Below are 25791 nucleotides of genomic sequence, written 5' to 3'. Positions count from 1 at the left end.
CTGACTTTGAAGCTCAATCTTGTGTAAAGTATTTTACAGGAAAATATTTGAATGAAATGTGTCCCTATCTTGGAATGACAATGGGGAAATGTGGTTAGAACCTTATGCAATGAATTATTACACATTTAGGAATGTTCTTAAATGGTAAGGACGGGTTGTTTCGGAGAATTTGAACAATTCATCAAATTTCAACGTTCATTTCCGGGTTCTGTGAAAGTCCTATTCAAGTTCTGTTATTATATCATTATAGGCTAGTTGCTTGACAAAACTGAAATAAAAACAGAACTTGAAAAAATATTTCACAGAGCTTGAAAATGAACTTTTAAATTTGATGAATTGTTCAAATTCTCCGAAACAACCCGTCCTAAGTATACATCCTATTTAAATAATTTTCTTTACAACTAAAATACTTTGAGAAATCGTCTTTAGATACTTTGACACCTGATGTCTTAGAACAAGGTAAAGTGAATTTAGAACCGTGTCCAACCAAAGAGACGAAATCCAGGAATCTAATCTAGTCTAGCAAATTTGTAGGTAGCTTGATATAAAGTTATAGATACAATTGTTGGTGTCAAAAATGATGAGATTCTTACCTAGATTCAGTGGTGGAGGCAGCTTCATCAGATGGGGCTGAGGTGGTGGATGGGGGGCGGGTGCGACCGCTAAACCTGTTGCGGGACGCAGATGGCTGCAAACAGAGGCAAACATATTATTTAAAGGGAAACTGTCACTTGACTTGTCACTATCAATGCACTGCATAATATAAATTGTATCATTTCTTATGTGTTTACTGTTTTTTAATAAAGATTATAGATCAATAGTTTTCCCAAATAAATTATATCATAAGATAACATAGAGGTGTTACAATAATTAGAGGCTAAGTTATAAAGAATTCCCTTCGAAGTGCGTTCCATTATTGCAATAAAATTGCATTTTGCAGCTATGCAATACACAGCACGTCAACCGCGGTCGATGGTCGTAGGTCAACTAATAGGGTGGATTAGAAAAATAATACAATAAGACAGTGGAACCATTTTTATCGCTCAGTGTTTCACCTAATTATACACATCTATGTATGTAAGATAACAACGTTTTCGGCATAGAGATACCATCAATGGTTTTCGGTTAGTATTTTGAAAGCCTTTTTTTAGAATAAAACCATTGCTTTTATTTTAGGCACAGTTAACAAAATACACAGTATTACCATGTTATTTAAATGTAACTCAAAATAATTAACTAACCATCATGCGGTTTCTCTTGAGGGGTAGGCATAGAGGATGGACCGCCATACAACTGTCTTAGCACACTTTCCTTGCTTCATTCACATTAATATGCATATTCGTTCATTATTCAGACTCTTGATGACTCAAAATGTCAGATATCATTCACTTTAGACATGATAATACATTTGCGATTGGAACATTTTTAATTCTTGTAAAAGGTTACATTTATGTGTACATATGTACACAACCAATGACATTGTTAATAAATTTTTTATCATTCTAGCAGGTTTCACATATTCACCTAATATTATTAAAGTATTTTTTCTTCATTTTCGTGCTTCTGTCATAAATAAAAACATAAACAATAGGCGGCTATCTGACTTTTATATAATATATGACATCACTGGCTGGTAAAAAATAAGAGTAAAAGTTCTTACTCCAAAACATATTTCAGGGGAGAGTTGTTATAACTTTTTTCTTTGCAATAAAATAATTGCAATTATCAGCTTCAATGATTTTTTTATTTTTATTGAATATATAAACACATAACAATAATTTACAAATGTAGATATTTCGAGGCTGATGGCGAAAAAATTAGAAATTTTTAACAAAAAATTGCCCAACTCAATTGAGAAATTATTTCTCGTGTTTGAGTTGGGGAGTGTTGTGAGTCATTATGGTTTATAGGTTGTAAAATTTCACTTGTTGATGTAGCTAAAAATTAACAAATAGCTATAAAACTAGATGATAAATTTGATAACACTATATAATTAAGAAAATAAGAAATTTAATTACAAACTAAAAAATAAAAAATATAACTTAAATAATATAATAGTTAATAAACTTAAGAAAAAATAAGATATAAAAATAAAAATGTGCTTATTAGGTACGAAATAATAGTAGGTAGGTACAGTACTGGTAGTAAATTGTTCAAAGACCGAGCTGGCAATCTTGTATGAAATGGGTACTTAATAAAATGCAACAACAATAAACGCATATTAGCACATATTAGGAAGCGGATAATATAACTTATAATTAATTTTTTTTTATAATTTAATATAATTTTTTTTAAATATTAAATTTTGTTTATATATATATTTTTTTATTAATCATTAATCAATTTTCCTAAATTCATAACGTGAATTTAGGAAAATTTAATTAATTAAAATTACAAATGAGTTCATATAAACAATTATTTGAAAAATGTATCCAATGAAATTAAAACTTGTGATTACCGTTGGGTTTATCTAAAAGTTGTTTGATTTGTGATTTGAAAGTTTTGTAATTTTTTTCAATTTTAATTTTATCCGGAAGGGCATTAAACAATTTTATACCTTGATAATTATAATGGTGTTGACCAGCACTAGTATTACATTTAGGAATTTCTAAGTTACCACGTGATCTAGATCGGTTACTTATTTTTGTAGAAATTGTTGAATTGAAATGGTCTTTATGAATTTGTAACATTGCATTCTTTTTAAAAATTTTGTTTAAGCTAAGAACCCTAAACGAGTCAAACAGTTCCGTGGTTGGAAATATCGATGGTTTTCTTATGATACAATACAAGTTTTGTTCTAAATGAGATGGCTGTTTGACCAACCGTAATTTAACTACTCTTTGGATACGCACACACCTAGCCGAATGAATAGGCTCGTTGCACATTAGCAACGAACACAATAAGTTATTTTCACAAACAATGAATACTGTTAAAAATTTGGCGAAGTTTATTTTTATGATTCATCATTGTACTTAAAATGTGTAATTTCATTCATACTTATTGATTTAAAAATCGATCATTCCGGAACGGTTCAAACTGGCTACAACGTCATTGTGACATAGAAAACGCAAATGTCTAGTTAGTCGGCTCTCATTTACGTCGCCCGCACGACATCAAATATCAAAGCCGCCGCTGAATTCACAAATAAAAACGTACATGTCGTTTTGGCGGCAAATCGAAAACGACACATTTTAAATCGTTGTAGAAAATGTATCTGTCAACATAATAATAAAATACTGAAAATACCCTTTTCAAGTAATCGAAAGGGGAATTAATAGCTCGATTTGTAAAACTCTCTTCGGGATTTTTCTGAAATATGTCAAATAATCACCTCCTGAAGTTTCACAATTCCTCACTGAAACACGGCGTATAGTATTTGTTCTTGAACCGAAATCGATATCCACTTTGGTAAACTAAAAATGTGTTTACAAAATACACACCAGACCGGACTTATCTTCTGCTGAGTGAAGGATTGATAGGTGTAGGTTTGTTGTCAACACTAATTATATATTATGTTGCGGAGTTTATTCTCTCCAATTATCCACCATCGCCGTGAATTTCTAACAAACAATTCCATATACGAGTAAATGAATTCCATTGCGTCCATTACCCATCTGCATTATAAAACTGGTTTATGAAAGTTCAATATAATAATATATGTTTTTATTCTACGTAATAAATTATGTGCGCCATTCTTATTCTGCGGTTCTCAAATATTGCAGAAATACAAATAATTTCATTATTAAAAAATCGCAAGAAACTAAGGGCCAGTTGTTTCATAAAATTTGAACAATTCATCAAATTTCAAAGTTACTTTTCAAGTTTTGTAAAGATTAGGTATATACAAATTCTGTTATTACATCATCGTGAACGGTTGGCGTTGGTTGCTTGAATAGCCAGGTACTTCTCAACCTTCATCCACCCATCTCCATCCCCTCCCATTAGCTTCTGTTAGCAATAAAATAGTTGGGATCAGTTGGGAGTTGGAACTCTCATTCCCTGATTTGAAATAGGTACCATTAAAAAAGAGTAACTCGTATAAAAAACAAAAAATTAAAAATCAGGTAAGTTGGGGTAAATGCGTCCTATGGGGAATTATGTCAATCAAGGTACTTCATTATCCTTAAAATAATGGTAAAAAGTTCTATCTTTCATACAACAGAAGATGTAACAATTTTATTTACTTATTTTAAAGATTGAAAGAAAAAGCTCGATAAGCTATAATTGCCCCATAGGTCGCATTTACCCCTGCTGATTGTAAGTCATGTTAATTAATTGAAGACGTGATTAAAAAAGTGTGACATCTTGCAATTCAACTCTAATAACTAATATAGCCAATCAATAGACTTTATTAGAATGGCGGTTGGACTATGATAAAACTGCCTTTCAATGTGCTGCATAACTTAATGAATAATATTGTGCTAATGAAATGGAATATTACATTTAATTAAATTTGCATTTTTCGCAACATGGCCTCTGCACTTTGTACCCATGACCCACTCGTCGAACTTTTTTAAACAACACAAAAAATCTAACCAACTGCATGCACAATAATTGTGCTTTCAGTTGGATAGATTTTTGAATTATTCAGCTTATTGCGTTTGCGTAGCAACGGCCCATTTAACACGATTCCTCGTTGAATGGGCCATTTGTGAAAACTTCTCACAATATTATAAATGTTATGATTATATTAAAAGTGTATCTATCCTCTTTTCAAATATTTCATCAGAATCGGCCGATTAAAATCGTTATTATTATGTATTTGTACATGTTAATGTATTATATTACCCAAGTCATCATTAAAGTATTTTGACCTTTTAACACATCGTCAATACAATCGTCGCTATCACATAATCACATAGTGCAGAATGATTTTTAAACATATATATTATGCAATTGGGGCTTCTCTAATGTGGATATTGTGCTTACAAGTACTTAGTGGAAACATATGATTTCAGTTCATCTTTTGGCCGACTGTATAGATTGGTTATATTATTTTAAAGTGAAGTAATATTTACCTTGGAACTTTGTACCGGGGCTGCTTCTTCTTTGGTGATCTTCTCCTCATCAGCTGGGCCGCTGGTGGTGCTGGATGTTTTGCCTCTTCCGAACGAAGGTCTTCCAAAGCGTCCTGATACCACATACTCATTATTAATCAATAATCAAAACAATACACGCAGACACCTTAGATCTAGCATCGCTTCACGCTTTACGCCCAACCCTGCCGTAGGAAATACACAGATTCCCGAAGGCGTGGGTATCGAATGAAAAATAACAATAATTGTGAAATAAATCTTTAGTCCCACAGTCGCATTTCTAAATTGGGAATCAATTTCGCAAACTAGGAGCCCACGTAGCAAATTAGTACACAAATTTGCAATTGCTAATTACCAAATTACCAACATAGTTACGAAATCGCACATTATATTGTCATGCATGCATATATTATTCGCTTTAAAGCGTTACATTTTCACAAATATCAAATGATAATTGGAAAAATAAAACTTATTTTAATGAAAACGTAATGTGTTTTTACGTCATCAAATTTATTCTTGGCGACGTCTTATGCGATCACCGCACTCGAGATGTGTGCTTCTCGCGCACAGGCAACGGCGGCGGATGCTTTCTACGGTGAAAGCAATGCAATGTTGTGAAAGTGCTCCTCGCCCAGATATTCGTTGATCAAACCGGGACCTAACCTTTGGGAGAACCGCCATTCAGCCAGTTCAGCCTCGTCGTAGGCTGCTCCTTCTGCACCGGGACAAAAGGCTAAAGCCTCTCGGCTCTTGGCTCGCGGTACCGCGGAGCGATGCCCCATCGATAATAAGCGTTATTTCTACACGTGGTTAGAGCAGGGCTGACCTTTCGGTATCTAGGCGCATCCTTATCGAATGTCTTGCAACATATTTAGCAACTTGTTTTGCTCAATTGCCAGTAAATCAAATAAAAACGACTTTCTTTTACTTCTGGGCTTAAAGTGGAATAATACTGGCCCCAACCACGTCCCCGCAACAGTTTTAATAATATCACCAGAAAAAATAAGTATGGATCAAATACTAAATGCAGAGTTTTTGGGTCCGCGTTTTTAAGTTCTTCGAGGTGCCTCAGTGAACACTGTACAGGGCGGACCGACGTTTCAGCTATGCCAATTTATGCCTATTCATGCCAATTTATACCAGTGTCCGTTCTATCCTCCCTAAATATAACACCTTTTACACGTGACCCCAGAAATGTTAATCATCTCCGCGTTGCTTGTGAAGATATGAAAAACTAAAGATCTCACGTGTAAACATATTATATTATTTTCAACTTCATCATAAGAGGATTATTATGCAGCCACCAAACGTCATAGCAGAGTGTGGACCGTTATTATTTAACATTCAGAAAGTGAAATTTCACAATTATCCGCGGGCCGTGATGTCTTCAATACACACAGCTAAAAGCTTGTTGGCATGTGTAAAGTGTATCTTATATTCGGACAGTTTTTACAATCAACACTAAAAATGTGAAGTGAAATTGATAATGAAGATACAATAATTTCATCGTTTTCTGAGGGAAGGCTGAATAATTCGAGATTATGAAGTTTTTTGCACACTAGAGAATGTACCCAGGCTTACCGGTTTATCAATCCGGCAAGTCAGAACTAAACTGGTTGGCAGGTTTACATATATAATACATAGGTAATATGTTTTGTGAATTTGATTTTTGCTGTAGTGGTTTTTCTAAGTGTAGATCATATAGGATTGGTACGTATTGTATAACGTGCGAGGAGTTCACATAATCGGTGGTAGAAAGACAGGTATCTTCAATCTCAGAATAATGCAGCGAAACGTTCCAAAAGTGCAAGTGATTGCGTCATAATCTGTTGTTGATTCATCTCGATCGTAAATTATACAATTATGTATGCTTAGTGTCACGAGAGTCGAGAATGAACAAAAATTGTGAAATTCCGAGGCGCCTCCGAGTCGCTCGCTTGAATGGTTCTTCACTTTTACATAGCTTTATGTGCTACAATTACTTTATATCACGAATTGTATCATGTTGTCGCACAAGAAACATGCTGTTTCATTTAATAACCATTACTAAACTTCTGAGCGAGATACCATCCGTGTAAAAGATGCACACAATAAAACGGTTGAAACAATAATTATTACCTAAAATTAACAAAATTAATTAGCATTACGCAAATATCTGCAGCGAAACACAAGACAATGCAAAATATAAGAATACTGCAATACAAGATTATACTCTCTTGAAGAAACGCATATTGGGGTTAGTAATGAATTATAATTTATTTATAACGCAACACAAATATTGGGTTGGGATTGGAGGAATGATTAGTATGATTGTATTGATTGCAAGACATAGCAGGTGGTGTTTGTAGTGAGGCTCACCTCTGGGCTTAGTTCCGGAGGCTGCGGGAGCCTCAGTAGTGGGGGCGGCAGTGCTGGCGCCGAGGCGGGACTTGGCGCCCCCGCGGACCTTGTAACGAGGGGCCTTGGTGGAGATCGTGGGTGCGGGTGTGGTGGTTGTCGTGGTGGTCGTGGTGGTGGTGGCCTCCGTGGTAGTGGTGGTCGTGGTGGTGACGTCCTCTGTGGTGGTCAGCAGCTCGGTGGTGCTCACGTCGTCGCTCTCCGTGCTGGACTCTTCATCCTCCGAAGCGGTGGTGATCTCGTTCTTCAGATTCTCCCCAGCGAGAATGGCGTACAGCTCCAGTGCCACCTTATCCATGGCGGCCATGGTGGTGAACTCGGTGGTCTCCCTGTCTAGGTTGACGGTGACGGCTTCTGAGGCGGCCTCATCGGCCAGATTCTGTGCCTTGCTACCGGAGGAAATGCTCTTTCCCTTCTCAGGCGCTTGCCTCTCCTCAGCGATATTTTGCTCCTCTGCGGCTTGCTCGTTCCTTATCCTCGAGCTTGCAGCCTCGGTTGGCTTCGCGGACTTCTCACTGTCTTCTACGCTGTTGACTTTAGATCTAATTTCTTTGTATTGGGAGACTGGAACGTCGCTAGCATGAGTGTTGAAGCTCGCAGAGTCAACTAACTCTAAGCTTGGTCTCCTGGAAGTATAAAAGTGGATTTAATATTTTTGAAAAAAATAACGAAAACAACGAAATAACATATATGTTTACAAAAAATAAAAAAAATATTTGAAAAACTCGACACCGAATATCCATAATTAGGATTGCTAAAGGAACATAAATTTTGTTAATGTTAGTTATCTTTGGAAAAAAATATTTGCTATATAATTATGTAGCTTTAATTATATGGAAATAGTAGGAATTAACTGGGTTGAGAGAGGAATAGGTATTTTCTGTCAAAAATGTTTCAAACTAATAACTTCCGACAGTTCAATACAATGTACAATCTGAACCCTTCAAAGCCATGCACGTTAATATAAAGCATCACCTGCACACCTCTGCGTGACACGTCAAGATGACCTAATTTTCGAAAGAATTTCCAAGTAGGAACCACATACTTTCGTGTATATTTACGTTTTACCTGTTCTTGAGAGAAATAAATATAAATCGATTTTTGCGCAACTTTTGGATGATTTTATTTTTATGTGGTTATCCCGCTGAACAGGAAAGCCACATTTAATACCAGAGAAGCTTTAAACGTCGATTTACGTGTATTTATGATTATAATCTGACGTTATACGTAACATGAATAATACACACTCAATCGGCCCAGACTTGAAAGGGTGCGCCGAATTCGTTAACACTACTATATTTTACTTTTAACGTAACTTATAGCACCTATTTCCACTTTCCCAGAATGATAGAAAGTTTCCTAAATATGTCCTATTTTTAAGAGCGCCTTCAAAAAGTCAACATAAAATTATAGACCAGTTGTCATACTTTCAGCTCCTGTTGAAATATTTAAAAAATATATATTATTAATTCATTATGCCCCAATAGAAGCGAATAAAATGGTTTCGGAAGAGGAAGATCCACGGAAATCAATCTGCTGCTATTCACTGGCTATGTTGCTAGATCCTTATTCAGTGGATACTAAGTAGACTTTTCATACCGTGAATCACGAAAATACCTTTCTCACAAAACACGCCCAAATGGGGTTCTCCCTTCATGTGCTAAGGTTTTAAACAATTTTTCACACACGGAATCTTTAAATTCGATTAGTTTCTTTTCTGGAGTTCTCCAAGGGTCATTCCCGGGACCTCTTCTATTTTCTGTTTTCATTAATAAAATTTCTGAAGTCATCCGATTTCTTGCTTACTCCTTTTCACTGACGAACTCAAATTATTTCTACAATATAAAAAATATTTTTCCTGACTTTCACCAGAGCATTTTGTCTCATTTACCACAGGTACATAATCTCAAACGAGTTTCAAATTTAAAGGATCTTTCAATTGCGTAAGAAATGAAGCTGACATTCGTGTTCATATCGAAGGGATGTGCCAGTCAGCTTTAAAAAGGGTTCGTGTTTGTTCTCTGAACCGTAAGATCTTTGTCGGGATTCTCGGAGAATTTTATACCTCTCCTTGGACCGCAGTAGACTAAAAGAGCGGCTCGGCTATCTGGAATCCTCGTGAGGTGGGGTGATCCCTACTGTTAGAGAAATGTTATGGTTCAGAAAAAGTTTCTGAGATTTCTCTACAAAGTTTGTGACCCCACTCCCTGTGCGGTTACAAACTTTTTTCTGGGTATGCTCGGACTTCAATTCTTGCAGAAGAGAGGGATACGCCGTCAACAACTTATTCAGACTTCTGCGAGTCTATAATATCTAAAACTCATCTATTTCTCTTTGTTCCTGATGACTATCTTAGAAAGTTTCATCATAGATTATTTTATCTTCCTGCCTGTAAGACCAACCTGCTAATGGTTCTCTCTGTGGGAAGGATCATATTGCTCCCGAGCCAAATCTCTTCTGATATATTTCTATAATATATTGCGTCAGTGAGGAAAGATTTAAAGAAGAAACGATTGAAAGAATCTTTCCTCGCTGCCTGTAATTTGCAATTCTTTTATTTTTGCAAATATAACCTGCACTTAAATTTTTACATGTATTAAATATTTATAAATTAGTAATATCCAAGAAATAATATTAAAAAATGTACTTATCACATTTAATACATCTCGTCCAGATGATATTATTAAGTTATGCAAATAAATTCCACTGAGTTAAGAGGTCAAAGAGCGTAATATGATGGGGAAATACGCGAGTGAAATGTCAGCTATTATGACATTTTGTCTCCAAACGACGGGATGTTTGAAGATACCAATGTTTCAGCATCAATTTTTAAAATAAAATACTAATTGCATTACCTACCCTATTATATATTTAATATAGGCGAATATTCTATACTGTAGAGTTAGGTATTGTTAGTAAGGATGTGCAATGTGCGGTGTAGGAAGGTCTCAGGTCTCAGTCGAGTTAGGGTAAGTTGTAGGATAGGTTTGTTTGTATTCCTTGAATTGTCAATGAGATAGGTACCTGACATTCGCCCTCGGTCTGTTTTTGGTCTGGCCGATACTTTCTTCCGCATGGTTATCGGAAGAGTGTCCCCTAGACTTGTGTCTCGAGGGCTTATCAGCGATTTCACCGTCAATCTTATCGTGCACGCTTGGAGTGGTGTTACTTCTGGATCTAGGAGGGAATCGTGTATTAGCAGGAAGTCTGAAAGATTACGTTAATACGGCGTGAATACCTCCGTCCTAGAAACGTGCCCCATTCGTCGAACAGGCACCATGTTTACTAATGTTCATCCAAATAAAGCTTTATCATAATGTGATTTATTAAAAGATTATCAAGTTAGTAGTAAATAGGTTGAGCGTTACCTTTCATCTCCGGAGTCGTTCTCGTTGAGGGTAGTGGTAGGAGCCAAGTTCCTTCCGCGATAACGAGAGCGGGTAGATCCTGGAAGAACTTCGTTGTTTTCTGGAGCAGCGGTTGTTGTTGTCGTGGTTGTGGCTGAGCCTCGCTCAATTGAGTTGTAGCGATTTTTATTGCGGTTGCTCGACGAGGTGATTTGGTTTTCACCGTCTTTTTGAGGTCCATCATGAGAGTTTGATACTTTAGTGGTGACTTCGGATGACTTTGCCTCTGCCTTTGCCATCTCGGGATCTTCTTGGTCATCATCAGAATAATAGTAAACGTATTCGTATTCGTAGTCTTTTCCGTTTGGTCCCTTCTTGATCTTAATCTTGGAGTTGGTTGCTTCGGAGCCTGCTACATCCAGTGGAAGATTGGAGTCAGCCGACACAGCCAGCAGGCCGGTGTTGATGGAGTCAGCTGAGTCGGAGCCAAGGTTGACTGGCAGAACATCGAACGTTCTCGGGGTAGATGGAGCTCCAGTGGTGAACACTGGTTTCTGACTGGTAACTTCGAGCTTCTCAACGAGTTTACCCGATTGTGACATAGGCTCCAATTCTACGTCCATCTGGGCATTCACTTCCGAGTTTGATGATAGTTCAGAAATTTTGATGTTTTCAATTTTGGAAAGCGGGAGGTCTATTTCAATTTCTGTTGGTTTCAAAGGCAGGGAGGACGCTTTCTTTTTTAATTCCTTCTTGATAGCCCTCTTGTCTTCCTCGATTTCAATAATACCTTCACCGCTTTCTCTTTTCACATTAGAACTGGAGAATGAGAGCCCAGACTTCATAGCATCAATCACAGGGCTGTATTCTGGTTTGGACTTGAGTTTGCTGTATTTGTCTGTCCTTTCTTCGATATCCCGGCTGACATAATGAGTGGGAAGTTTTTCAGGGATTTTGTGAGCAGTCTCAAATTTGAGTTGCCTGCTCTCCACGGGATTAGCTTGTCTCACTGGGTGAGGTTGTCTGCCTGATAATAAGACGTACTCTTCGCCACTTCTGGGCTCGGTGATCAGTTCTACCTCGGCCCTGCAAGCCGCCAACAAACACACTCCAGAGAACCTGCAACCAAAATACACACAATTATAAATCATTATTGTGCCGATTTTTTCGTCAACAAAAGACTATATCTTGTAAGATTACAAGCAATCTGATAATTCACAGATACACAAATAAAATAAGCATGTATAGGTATAGGTGACATGGTAAGTATTATTTATGAAATCGAAATAATTTTTAATAAAAACGTAATAAACTGTTTGACTAAAACTTTCTTTTCAGAATGGTGATAGGTAAATAACTGCCTGTAAATAGATGCCTTCCTGGACAACAAGCAAATATTAAGAATTTATTGTAAATAGTATAAATAAATATCATCCATTTCTGAAATATAATACATATATAAAGTAGATCATAATACAAAAACTCCTTATTCGGTATAAATATTAATTTTGGAAGACACGCAGACTATCGTATATGGCCATCATAGGTTAGTAGAACTTGGATATCTAGGGCTCAAATGACGTAATATGTTATCGAACGAAACAGAGCAGTATCTAACTACTGGTAACGCATAGCATTCAGAAACACTGAAAAGTTGATTAGATTGTGTTATATACAATATACCTGCTCATATTCGGAATAAATGCATTTCCTTGTCCTTTCTCACATGTGTGATCACATAACCTTCGCGACCAAAGACACAGAGATCAAAGCGTTTTGGAAATGGACACTTTAACGTCTTATTATTTGAATGAAACAAATATATTATTTAAAATTAGGCGCTTCTTCCAATTAAATGAAAATAATTTTAAAAAAATTAACCACTATTTTAATTGAAATTATCTACTTACACGTTTCAGAACCAATGGTTCCTTCATCAGGATACAAAGTGAAAATGAAGACGTATAAGAATAGACCAATAAGCAAAGACAAAATTATAACAATAAGCGGGGGGAGAAGGTAAATAATTTATTATTTTTAAAATCTATTTTTACACGTCTTAATTTTTGGTATGTATCATGATGAAGAAACCATTGGTTCTGAAACATGTTTATAATTTTTGATTAAAATATTATTAATTTAAATCAATAATTTTAATTAGGTAGCTAATATAATTATAATTATAGATAAGCTAATTATTGAATTTCGCAGACACCCGGAAGTTCAACAGAACACACTACGTTTAAGTAAATCTATTAAAACAAACATTAATTTGACCAAAATGTAATTGGCCATAATGTAATACAGGCAGTAGTTATTTGGCAGAACCCAAGGCCGGCGGAAAAGTAATTGAAAGGCCACGGGCAACTTATTTTGAAATAGAAAATAAAAATTCTTCTTGACCGTGATGGAAACGTATTACAGATACTGATAATAATATAATATGTTTTGTTTAACGTACGGTGTAAATCACCCGTACGTGGTATTCAACATAGTATTTAGATTGAACCAACCTAGATCTGTAAATTCCAATAAGAATTCGTTGTTTTTTGATACTACTTCATATTTTTCCATGGATAAATATGAAGTAGTTTGTAACTTGAAATAATACCGCATTCCGACAGCTATTTTCCGTATATAAAGTGCAGTGAAAAAATATCTTCAAAAATGAATATACTAATCTAAAGCAAATTGTTTCGTATGAGTATCGGAATTCCGAGGAATACATACGGATACGATATACACATGTATCAATTTCCTAGTTATTATTAATTGGTAGGTAAAATAATGTAGGTTCCTACCTACTGGTAACATCGAACAAACATGTGAGGTCGATATATACCACTTTAGGAATGACTGGTCTCGATGTTAGGAGAACAATTGCAATGGTGCAATTTGCAATTCTGATGTTCTGAAAGTATTGCGTGTCATCTCCCCGATAACTTCACCGGAGTTAGGCAGTACAGGCATTTTATTTTTCCAAGAGGCAGGAACAACCTACAAATGATTAAGCCTCTGGGCGAACAACTAGGCTATTAAACCACCTTTCTTCTGAGATAGACATTTTTCAGTGAAACCTCAATGACTTCAAGATTTGAATAGCTAATTTTTTAACACGAGTCTACGTAGCAACTGATATAATTAATGTATTTAATTTATTAATGAACTAGTATGAATATTATTAATTTTAAATGTTATTGGAATTATTGTTTTTCAAAATGTACAAGTAATTAATTATACAGTAAAATTATGTCTGATTTTGAAGCTCTTCGTCTAAATATTGCGAAATTGCACTAAATACAAAAATTAGGTAGCCTCAATATCGTCGCCAAATCATGACAGAAAATACCTTCAGCTCCTTTGATGGGAGACAAGGTAGAGGAAGATGCCATACGTCATGACTTTGAAACTTGGGTGACTTTAAAAAGAAATGAAATTACTCTAACTTGCATTCCAGGACGCAGTCTGCAGGGTGAAGATTGTCTTTGAAAGCCGACTTTGAATTTGAGTGGACACCATAGGAAATCAATTTGTTTAAACATCCTTAGTTTAATTCTCTCGAAGAAGACTACGAGAACATAATTATGCAGTGTTAGCAGACATCACGCAGCTTTCGTATTACTCGTTGGGGGTACATTTCGTGCCATGTAGGTGAGTCATGAAAGAAATTTCAACTTAAAATTCTTGGGGGTATTTCACATTAAAAAACAAACGTATACATTTGATCACATTTTCTAAGATGTCAACAATTGTTACGTGCTCTGAATTCACTCAAAGCCGGTAGGTATTTTACCGTACGAAGTTTAATTATGAACGAAAGAATAACATATATGTGTATGTAATTGTGGATACATTCAAAAGTTATTTACTATATCTCCATTTGTACATATTAATAACTCGTCTCATATAATCATTCAGACCTTTGACATTAACTTGATGCATGTATTTAACATTGTACGGAAGATAACTTCATTTAAACAACTATTTATTTTAGTGAAATACTAAAACTGTTACCAAATAAATATATTTTTGTCCATATTAAGCAGATACTATGTGACACAATAATTTAAAATAAATAAACTTACAATGTTTTTTTTAATAAAAAATGTTTTTTTAATTTTGTTACGTTAATTTTAAATATGAGGATTACTTTATGAGCAGATTCGACCGAGGGTAATGAAATGACGGTTATTAAGTAATTGTAATAATTGGGCGAGGCTTGTTTATTGCCTCAAATATTTATTACACAAAGAAATTGCTGTCTGGAAATATTTTCTCAAAATACGACATCAAAGTACATAGTTAAGTCAGGTTAGGTACTTGGTTACAAATAAAGCCTTCGATTGCGGTTTTAAAACAAAAGAAAAATGATAGATTACTCCAAATGAAATATTACCTAAATTTCCCCACTTTTTAAGATTACTAAATAGAACAAGCATTAAAACGGCTCCGTGTTTTCTAACCTCAGCTTTAGGCCGGCAATAGTTTATAGGTCTAGCAGAGGTGAATTAATTTACTAACTAGGAAACTAGTTCATAACTATGTTGGCTGGTAGAGTGGAAAGCTTCACCATTCTGCCTCGTCACACAACACACTCCTTGTATCATTGCTCGACTGTGTCGAGTCTTCAAAGGATGTTTTATACAATTGACTGCTTATTTTATTGCGTTTACGCCCTCATTCATATATTCTCATAACCTTCCTATCTCCGTTCATCCCTCTAGACTGGAGATGTCCAAACCATCTTAGCGACCTTTCTGTAAGTGTGCTGTGTGTAACGCTAATATCTCGAATCTATCCTCATTTCAACGACGCTCAGTTTATTCTCGTGTTATCTTAACAGTTCCATGTCCGACTATTCACTTCAATTTCATATCAGAATTGGTAAAGATATCAAAATGACAGCTCCTTTGTCCCTCCCTCTTTCTCCTAAACGACAAAAAACTATGCACGTAACAACAAGAAAGGCTACAAAGAAGCTCTCAGCTGCATAGGACATTGAACTCCATGGTGGGCTGTTAGCAGTGTTAGCCTTTAATGCCAGTTACACTTAATATTAGATTTATTCCACTGCCAGGCAAATCGGAAACGATAAACCATCTTAAATCTAAATAATGCATTTTGCGTCGAGGGTAATCGTGACAGATTTTCTCGAAGCGACAATAACAGTGAAAATCAGAGACTTTTTGCTCTTTGGTTGAACGACCCGAGTATTCTCCGCCAAATAAAGGTTTGTTCAATGTTTGGCCGCAAAAAAACATCCGCAAACTTATTCGAGGCCACAGAAAGTAAAATGTTACAACATTTTATATTTCTAAAGATTTACCCGAATAGCCCGATGGCAACAATGAAGCGATGGATCTCAGTACTCGTGATGAAATTTCAGCAATGCCTATAAAATCACATAAACTGTTGCATGTAAGAAGAGGAAGGTCACTAGTCATTTCATAATGTGAATTATGCCACTGTTCGATTGGGTTCAAGTAAGATATTACAGGCGGGAAACTTTTTAATTTTTATTAAAACGATTTTACATTTAAACTTTTTTCAATGTTTCTTTTAACTATAGGGTTAAAAAAACTTTCAAAACCGGGTCTACGCTTCGACGCAATTTAAAATGCATAAATTAGCTGGTATTAACCCCCTAGCGACCAATTTTTTTTTCAAATTTTCTTTAAAAAATTCCAACTACTATATACTATAATTATTATTTTGCGCTCTGAAAGCACCTCTCTTAAACATGCAGTTTATTATTGATGCTGAACCACTTATTTGGTTCTCTCAAAATGAAAGGAGCTTATTTTATATCACATTTAGATATATTTCATTCGAGCGAATGTTAAAGAAGTTCGAGCGATAAACAAGAAAACTCGACAAGATGTGTTCGTGTTTATAAAGGTGGCGTAGAGGAAGTTAATTCTGCAATCATTAAACAAGGAAATCTGTTCGGCTGATTAATCTCATAATATATTTCGTCGTAAAAGCGTCGATCCATTAAATCTGACATTAAATAATACATTTATTTAAGGTAATAGTATTTGTTAGTACTTGACGGATACATCAAAACAAAACGCCGAAAACCATATTAATCTATTTCATTATTATAAAGAAATCACGGCCCTTAGAGGATTAACGCGCGCAACACGGGTATCGCTTCTACGTAATAAACACACACTTCACCACAATCCGCACATCTGATGATGGACACCGTCACATTGGCTATAGAAGCAGGCATAATAGACCAAAAATTATTTATGAAAATATAGAGGTTTTTTCAAAGATTCAAAATGCATAGTAGAAGATTATTTTTGGATAATATCAGTAACTTGGCCACTTTAAGAGTAGAGGAAAACGAAAAAGGAAAGGAAGTGTGATAGAAGGGTTCATTATAACATACGATTATAATATGTAAATCCATGTGAACCACTGCATAGCTATAATATATTTACTTATGCAAACTACATCCGTATTTTTCTGCCACTATTCACGAGTTTCCAAAAAACAAAAGAAAAAAAATGTATACGATAAAATCTGTGAGTTCTTTGGTCGCACAATGCACAATAAAATTGTGTATACTATTTGCATTTTATTCATGCCGAAGCCTTGAAGATCACGGCAGTTATTTAAGTAACTGCGGGGATAACGAGTTCATTGAATTGCATGAGCGTAAAATAATAAATTGTTGTGTAAAGTTACAATTAAAATAGCCAAGGATGAAATAGCTCGGCGTGTGAACAATTCTGTGCTGACACTTGAGAATATGCCACTAAGTGGAACACCATTCCCTCTGATATTATACTTGGTACACACTTATTTGAAATGCATTAAAACCGTTATAAATATTAGTAATAACCGTTACACAGTTAAAGGATCTTCGTGAAAAGTATTATAATATCATTTATTACTGTTCTAATATATTGTATTTGTAGACGATTGAATTTTACGTATACATTTAATAAATAATATTAATAACTTCGTTTTAACACCGCAAAATTAAATCATTGTTAATATTATAAGCTTCCACTTAACAGCTAATGGCAATAAGTGTGATCGTAACCGATCAAATCTGAAGTTGACAATTTACCTAATCCTAGTCTAAAGACTCCAAAGTTGCAGAGAGCCCTACGATAATGATTGTCTGTTGAAGATAGAAAATTATTTAATACTTTTGTACTTTTACTTCTTTAGTTTTTTTGCACTATACTTATCTGGAATGGCATATGTTATGCCGTATGTATTAAAATAAATAAATTTCAGTGTACACAGCCCTGTTGAAGCTTGCTTACATACAACTGAAACCTTGTAAGAATTAAAAGTAACAATAAATATATATTCCTGTTGCTTATATTGTTGCTTATATTTTTGTTGATTTTTCGTTGATTTTTGTTGATATTCTGTTTCTATAATTAAATGTAATTTTCTTATTGTACAATATTTTGTAGTATTTTACAGTATTTTTTAAAATTTTCTTTTTCCATTTTTGTAACTATACATATTATTATCTATATATATATATATATATATATATATATAAGCACATAGACTAGCTCCCCAGTTTGACCCGGGAATATTTCTCTACAAATTGGGTAAACAAAAAAAGTGATGTCTGATATGAAATGTAATATATATTTATCTCTTGTGAATATATTTTTTTTCTAAATAAATAAAATATAAAAATAAAAATTCTGCTTTTTGTATGTGGCACCTTATAGTATACTACGTGAAGGAATGCTGTCATGATTTTTAAGGAACCTCTAAAAAAACACACATTTTCCCAATAATTACCGATTGTCAAACAACAATTCAAATAAAATACCAAACTTTTCCGCTCCATGCATTAAGCTCGATAAATAATAATCTGTGACGCACCTTTTTTTTCTAGAGATAGGAAATAAATCAAGGCAAACAGAAAAGTCAAGACCAGCCGTCGATCCTGAGCAAGCAAAGCCGACCACACCTCATTGACTGAGACATTTCCCAAGAACCGAACGGTATTAGGCCCGGTCGGTATTATGCCGCGGTACGGTACGGATTGGTAACACCGTTCACCTTCGTAAGTCTGCGTCGACCGCCGCACTAGGAAAAGGTAAGTGGTTTATATTGAAATACACACGATGTACTTATATTCATTATTCTGCTACGATTAATATTCTTGAGCCACGTTTTAATGGATTCATTGTAAAATGGTTCTTTTACTGAGAAACTAATATATTTTTTTAGACAACGGTAAAATAGACAAGTGGTATCGATGCATTGAAATGGGTATTAATAATAATGGACTGATTTGAAAAAAGATATTATGTACATTATCTTCTACCAAAACTGTATAAAACGTATTATTATTCTCGTAGCAGCATTCAAACCTAAAATAACGAACAAATTAAATGATTGGTGAGTACTTCGATACCATTTATGACGATAAAGTATGTTAGTAGTGACTACCTACCTACCAACGTAAAAAGATAAGGAAAATCTATCTTGAAACTAAGAACTGATTCGAAACTTTAATTCCGATTTAAGTAAGTACCATAATCCTTGATGGTAAGCTAGGTATTCCACGAAATATCACTTATCTTTATAAAATGTGCAAAATGGGTTGTTTATTACTTTGAAAAGTTAATTCTCAAATTAAATTAAATTTATTTGACTAGTTTTATACATACGATATAATATCTTCTATGTATATTTCATAGTGACACATAAATACATAGATGAACTACCAGGAGTTAGAGATGTCTCAGGCTGGCACGATCGCGTAAATGTCAAATACTTTAGTTAGGTCACATCTAGGGTCGTAAAAGGAGATGAGCAAATATTAGAAGTTATAGGTATATTGTATATTATTTTGAACGATGCTAAAAGGGTGTGTCAATAACAAAGGAGTGTGACATTCCATTATTCTTTTCTTTTCAGTTCGAATTTAAACAAAACAATAAAATTAATGGCATTCGTTAAGACCAATCTAAGGAATAATCCCATGTCATTATGATGTGATCCATTAACGCGATTGATTAGTTTAATTGAGTATAAAGTTGACAATATTTGACAAAGTCCGGCGTAACATAATTCAATTAACTGGAGTGATTGTGAAATGTGGCATTGTGATACAGCGCCACAAGACGTGAATAGACTCTCCTACACGTACGCTTCGGAACGAGCGTTCCGCGCGCCGCTACAGCGTTTCCTATTGTGGGATTTTTCAGGCAGCCTGAAGCGACGGCGCGCGGACCGCTCGTTCCAAAGCGTACGCGTAATGCCCACTAATAAGTACTGAATAATTTGAGCTCCTACAAGCACAAGGTGACCAGCGGCGGAGAAAGATGCACAGCACGGAGACACGTTCTCTGCGAGGTCAAATTATTTACAGTGGCTGATTTGAATACATTTTTTACAAATTGCATACAAAAAAAGTAAAACAGTAGTTTAAAACAGAGTTAATTAGAATTTATAACCACATACTACTGGCGGCGTTCATTTCAATGTCAATCGCACGATATTGAACTACGTTAACTAAAGCATAGTTTATACTATACTAGAAGATTTACACATTAGTTTACCTGTACGTTGGCTTGCATTCCATAAAGGCTAAAAAACTGTGCGTAACCTGAAACAACAAAGTTTTTTTCTTTGCAAACGTATGGCTGTTACACCTGAAAGCATCGAAGTTATTTATATAGGTAACAAACTATTTATAAAAATGTATTTACACAATTTACTCCTGCGTATCTAGCATGGTCGATCGATAAAAGTTCAGTCTATAATGTCGGTAACTTTTCATCGTTCTAGAGCTTGACTGCAGATCGCCAACGAATAAACAACAGTTCACAAAGACTAAGTGTTCTTAATTTATTCGTTGTGAACTGTTGTTTGTACGTTAGCGACAGGAACGATGACAAGTTATCGACATTATTGATAAATCCTTATCCTAACCTAGTCAGAGAGCAAAGCACGCCACTGGTAAGCATATTACCATCAATATGCATATTTACACCATTAAAAGCAATGCATGAATTATATATTTTTGTTTTGATATATAAAAAAAAACAGGAAGTATTGTACTACATTATGCATTTTTAATAACCTTCCATATGACGCTTTACATATATTATACCGGGAATAATGTAAACGTTTTTATGAATACTTATATTTTTACGAGGAAACATTTGTCTATTGCTGTAACGTGAAAATATTATACGCGTATGTAAATCATTGAAAAACGGTGCTAGTTATAACGTACCTACTTATTACAAACCGCTAGTATTTGAAAAAAGTTTTTCTATAAAGTAATTATACTACTTTTATCAATATACTTGACGTGACCTTATTATGACAGGGATCTAACCGCTGATAGAAACAAATAATTTTTATTGCGTTTAATAAAATACTTTCTCTCGTATCAGTTTGGTATCTCTGTACAAAATCATTTTGACCTATATTTACTTGTCTATATGACAAGTTTTAAATCGCATGGAGAGATAAAAATAAAAATTATTCATATTTATTTATACACCTTTTGAAACTTTTACGTAAAATTTCATGGTACATGAAATCATAAATATATATGTATACATATGAGAATATCTGTTTTCAATAAGAAATAATAAGGTATACGTAATTATTATGTAAGTAGGTAATTATAATATATGTGCCTAAGTTCCTGTATGAATACATACATGGCTGCGGTGTTGTCAACTGAATTAAAAGAACAATGTAAAATATTTTTTTTTTTTAATGACGTAGGAATACACTAGTAAATACTAGTAAAATGATAGGTTTATAGTCAGAGATCATTAATAATTTCAACTTTGTACTTCAATATCTAATACCGTTTTTAAAATAACCAAAGTATAATATAATTTGTTGCCAAGGCTTTGAAGTATCTGTTTGGACGAGTAAAAGTCGATAAGAAAGAGTTCTTCAGGAAATAATATACTTCTTGACAATATTCCTCTATTAGATTATTTTTTATTTAAATTTTATTTTTTAAAAATTATTATCATGTTCAATCTTTCCGGAGAGTATAACTAATTTATATGTATTTAAAAATTTCTGAAATTTATGTTGTGCCCTCTCGCTTTTATCTGTGTATTTTTTACTGTAGATTTATAATTCTATGAGTGTGTATGTGATTTCTAACAAATGTGGTAAAGAGAATTTATAATAAACGTATTGCTTTGACAGGTCCCAATGGTCGAGTGGTTTAAGACGCCTGTCCCGGGGAGGCAAGGGATCCTGGGTTCGATTCCCAGTTACTTCTTTTGTTATCTTTTTATTTTTTCTGTGTTTTGTTTTATTTTCATCTTTCGTTCAGATTTGTTACTATTATCTTCTTCTTCAATGATGTATTGCTTTGAATTCACGAGTTATTCTTAATTTAAAACTGTAATTACTCTTTGGACGAGTTGTTTCACAAAAAATGTACAAACCATCAAATTTCAAAGTTCTGTTTTTGTGAAACAACTTTGAAATTTGATGCATTATTCAAATTTTGTTAAACAACCCGACCTTAATATCTCTCAAATAGGTAATTTTGAGCATTTGTAGCCATGTCATGGTAGGCCTGCATCAAGTGTAAGTACACCAGCCAAAACAAACGCGCCAAAGCATGTAACCAACACTTCAGATTCGGCATGCATAGCTTATAACATTTTTTTGTAATTATATTGAGTCGATGTTACCAGCATAACAGTTTAGCAAGGCAAGCCATTTACGTAACAAGTGCCTAATGTCCTAATGCCAAATGAAAACTATTCACCTTGCGATTAAGAAGATTTTAATTTATTTTAATAGATCCTAAAATAACAATTTCCGTGACATTTTGATTTGAGTCGCTCTTTCTTTTCTCGAAAGGCAGTCAATGAACAAAATACTTATTGAACCACAACAATGGGCATTGATTGAAGCAACGGATATCATCACAGCTGCTTTACACGCGTGGCGTGACATCCATCCGTCTAATCTCTAATCCGTCGCTTGAAGTTCGGCGTGAAAATTGTAATTTGAAGTTACAAGAATTGTTTGTTCTTGGGCATTGTTTTGACAATTTTATACAAGGCTTAGTGCACTAATGAAAGTAATGAGAAACCCCATCAAAAATGGTTTTGAAAATTCCGAAAGATGGCAGGTAAGCACCTATTTCGAAATTTAAGAATGATTACAAAATGTATTGAGATCACGAGTCATATCGGCTGAAATATGATAATGTCATAACTGGCTGTACCTAATCAAGCATTTTAACTCCAAGTAAATATCGTAACCATTGTCAATTACGTACAAAAATTTGGCCCACGCCTTTTTTACAACAATACAATGCATGTCGCAACAATCTTGCAATCTCGTTGTTATTGGAGTAACGCCGTATTGTAATTCTTAAAAATAACCATACGTTAAGTCGAAGAAAGAGCTAATTTAATTCAGTAATAAAGTGCTGAGAATTGAAGCCGTCATCGCGGCGCGGCGTGAGAATAGTGTTTTTCGGCGGTGCCCATAGCCCGTAGCCCCTAGTACGTATAGCGTAGTACAGTCCATAGCGCTCAACGTCTTGCTCAACGCGCATTTCATTACAAGTTGCATTGAAACACAAACCCAACAACTGCATCAAAAAACATTCCTTCGGCATTCCTATCGAAACACGCAAAGCATGTTTCAAATATTAGGAAGCTGACCCATTTACGGCCACAATGCAGATATAACAACAAACTGGCTAGACGAGAATAATGCCCTCGAGTTTAAGTGGCTTTTCGTAGACGTACTTGAATATCGTACGGGCATGATCGTCACTTTCACGATCGGAGTCGTTTGCGATCAGGAATTGAAACACGAAATTTATGGTGAACTGTTTCTTTCATTCTCTTTTATTTCAAACATAAAACACCTTGGTAGAGTTGTTAATCTTTTAAATGAGTGAACACTATTTGTTCCTTAATTCTGGGAAATAATCTAACGGGAATATATGTTGGTTTCTATGTGTGGGTTGTCATTCCCGATGTAAAATGTACCTGCATCTCTGTAAATTTATTTTCTATCCTGGTGGCGCAACTTTTATCCCTTCATTCGGGGAAACGATCAAGTTCTTGTACTTACTTATATTGCTTCCCATCGTAACCTCAGCGGCATATCCGCGTACGGTTTCCTTCGCTAGATGTTTAAACTCCTTTGAATAGTAATTCTTTGTCTTGGTAATATCTATCTGAGACATTCCTAATCATTATCTAGTGGTTTTGCGTAGGTATACTTAGTAGCGGTTCGTCTTTCCCAACCTAACTTAACCTTTGCGGCACATCCGCGTCCAGCACTCCCGACGCGTCGGACGAAAGCATTCCAAGTTGAGCTGCCTCGACTGGCCGCGGCCGCGCGCTGTGCACAGGTGTAGGCAAGCAACTTTTCGTCATCTTGTTAACACATCTACACGACCGAGCCGCTTTCATTTTCATACCTATACGTGTATGATTTGAAAGTATTTTCTGGTTTGACCTAGACATTCTTTTGTATGGGAGATAAATTATCACCAAATTAAAAAGTTGTCTGATGTTTAAGTAACAAGTTGATGTTTGGCGTATAGAAAACAAGAGTTTTCTGGTTTGATATCCATTGTTAATTTCAGACTTATGATTGCTTGTCGCTGGTCAAACTGCTTACTTCTACTAACCTGTACTGTTAAGTAGTAGGCAGTAAGCAGTAAGTGCCGATAATCAAATTCTCAGTAACTAACTACAACAACTATGAAAATGTGAAATCCAATAGTTTGCGAATAAATTATAATAAGAAATACTAACCAAAACATTTATGTGGGAAGATATTAATATAAGAATATGACTTCAAGGTATTAATTAAAGAAAATTGTAAGTAATATTACTCTATTAATTCTTTAATTAATAACTTCCTCTATTGTATTTCTAATCGTCAATGGGGAAATTGATCAAAAGTGAAAATGGGAGTTACCTCTGCGCATGTTATAACGTTATTCGTGTTTCTCAGCAGCACAAATAATACCTCAACTTGTAAAGTTTGTAAATTTTTCACAACATCTTCGATTATGGCAGTTAATGTACATAATAATTATTATTATTGTGATAAAGTCATAATGTTCACGATTACCACATAACCCATTTCGTAATGTTTGCTATCATAATATCTCAATAAGTACCTACCGATTTACCTACGTAATGCACATACATAGTGCCTACCTGGAGGCAGTGTACGCAAATGTGCACATATGGATATGTAAGGTCAAACATCAGAAATCCGTTTTTATATCGCCATAAAACGTTACCGACTTTTATAGTTAAAGAAATTCTGTTAATATCAATTTACTCTCACATATATTTACCAGAATAAAATTGGCCCGAATACTGCGTTGAATACATTCTTTGTTTCACACCAACTTGTATGGAATATGTCAATTTACTCATTTCGATTAACCTAATGTTACGATTCTGATTAGATTATCTGGAGTAGTTTGCCACCGACAGTACGGAATGTTATCCATTGCTCCACCGTTTCTGTCAAGGTTCTAAAAAATAATGTTTACCAACAAAATACTGCGCTAACTTGTGTGGGCCATCGCGTTTCCCCCATTTCTCCATCCGTCCAAGAATTCCCGGGAAGGCGAACGAGATGTGAGAACCGACATCCGAACAGCTGTGTTTCCCGTCAAGTGAGTATCTAAATAATCTGTACAGATAATCCAACACCACTACACACTCACACTCGGGTTGCACACTCGAGATTATATTCCGGATAGAAAGTCCGCTCGCTCAAAATTGTTTTTTGAACGATCGTCATAGATACTGCCACCTATCCCGTTAGTGGTTAGTGCAGAGGTGCCCAAACGATGGATGGGTGGGTTTTAACTTATTTGCCTTGAAATTTATACAAATCTCAAATGCATTTACGAGTTGGTGGTACATTGAATTCGTTAAAGAGACATGCAGTAGAAAATTGCACTGAAAATCTAAAAATATCAGTTAATCGTACCTATTCAAAATAATTTCAAAATAAAGTCAAATAAT

At 34.9% G+C, this 25791-nt stretch overlaps 1 protein-coding gene across 3 annotated transcripts in view; it reads right to left on the bottom strand.

The window, feature by feature from the left end:
* LOC149412316 (uncharacterized) overlaps window positions 1-25791 on the bottom strand; it is a 45667-nt gene that overhangs the window by 6051 nt on the left and 13825 nt on the right. Inside the window, exons 2-6 of one of the 3 annotated variants that reach the window (XM_089646048.1) lie at window positions 10802-11899; window positions 10458-10640; window positions 7395-8059; window positions 5019-5131; window positions 594-688 (exon numbers count right to left, since the gene is read on the bottom strand). In XM_089646048.1, the coding sequence (XP_089502174.1) occupies window positions 594-688; window positions 5019-5131; window positions 7395-8059; window positions 10458-10640; window positions 10802-11899 (2154 nt within the window). The remainder of the gene's footprint in view (window positions 1-593; window positions 689-5018; window positions 5132-7394; window positions 8060-10457; window positions 10641-10801; window positions 11900-25791) is intronic. The other 2 variants (XM_089646049.1, XM_089646050.1) reach the window with 2 other exon arrangements.

This window comes from Hesperophylax consimilis, chromosome 23 (genome assembly GCF_061612785.1).
Source record: "Hesperophylax consimilis isolate HC1 chromosome 23, BYU_Hcon_1.0, whole genome shotgun sequence".
Lineage (NCBI taxonomy): Eukaryota > Metazoa > Arthropoda > Insecta > Trichoptera > Limnephilidae > Hesperophylax > Hesperophylax consimilis.
The sequence above is the reverse complement of the archived record's forward strand: the minus strand, read 5'-3'. Positions and strand labels throughout refer to the sequence as shown.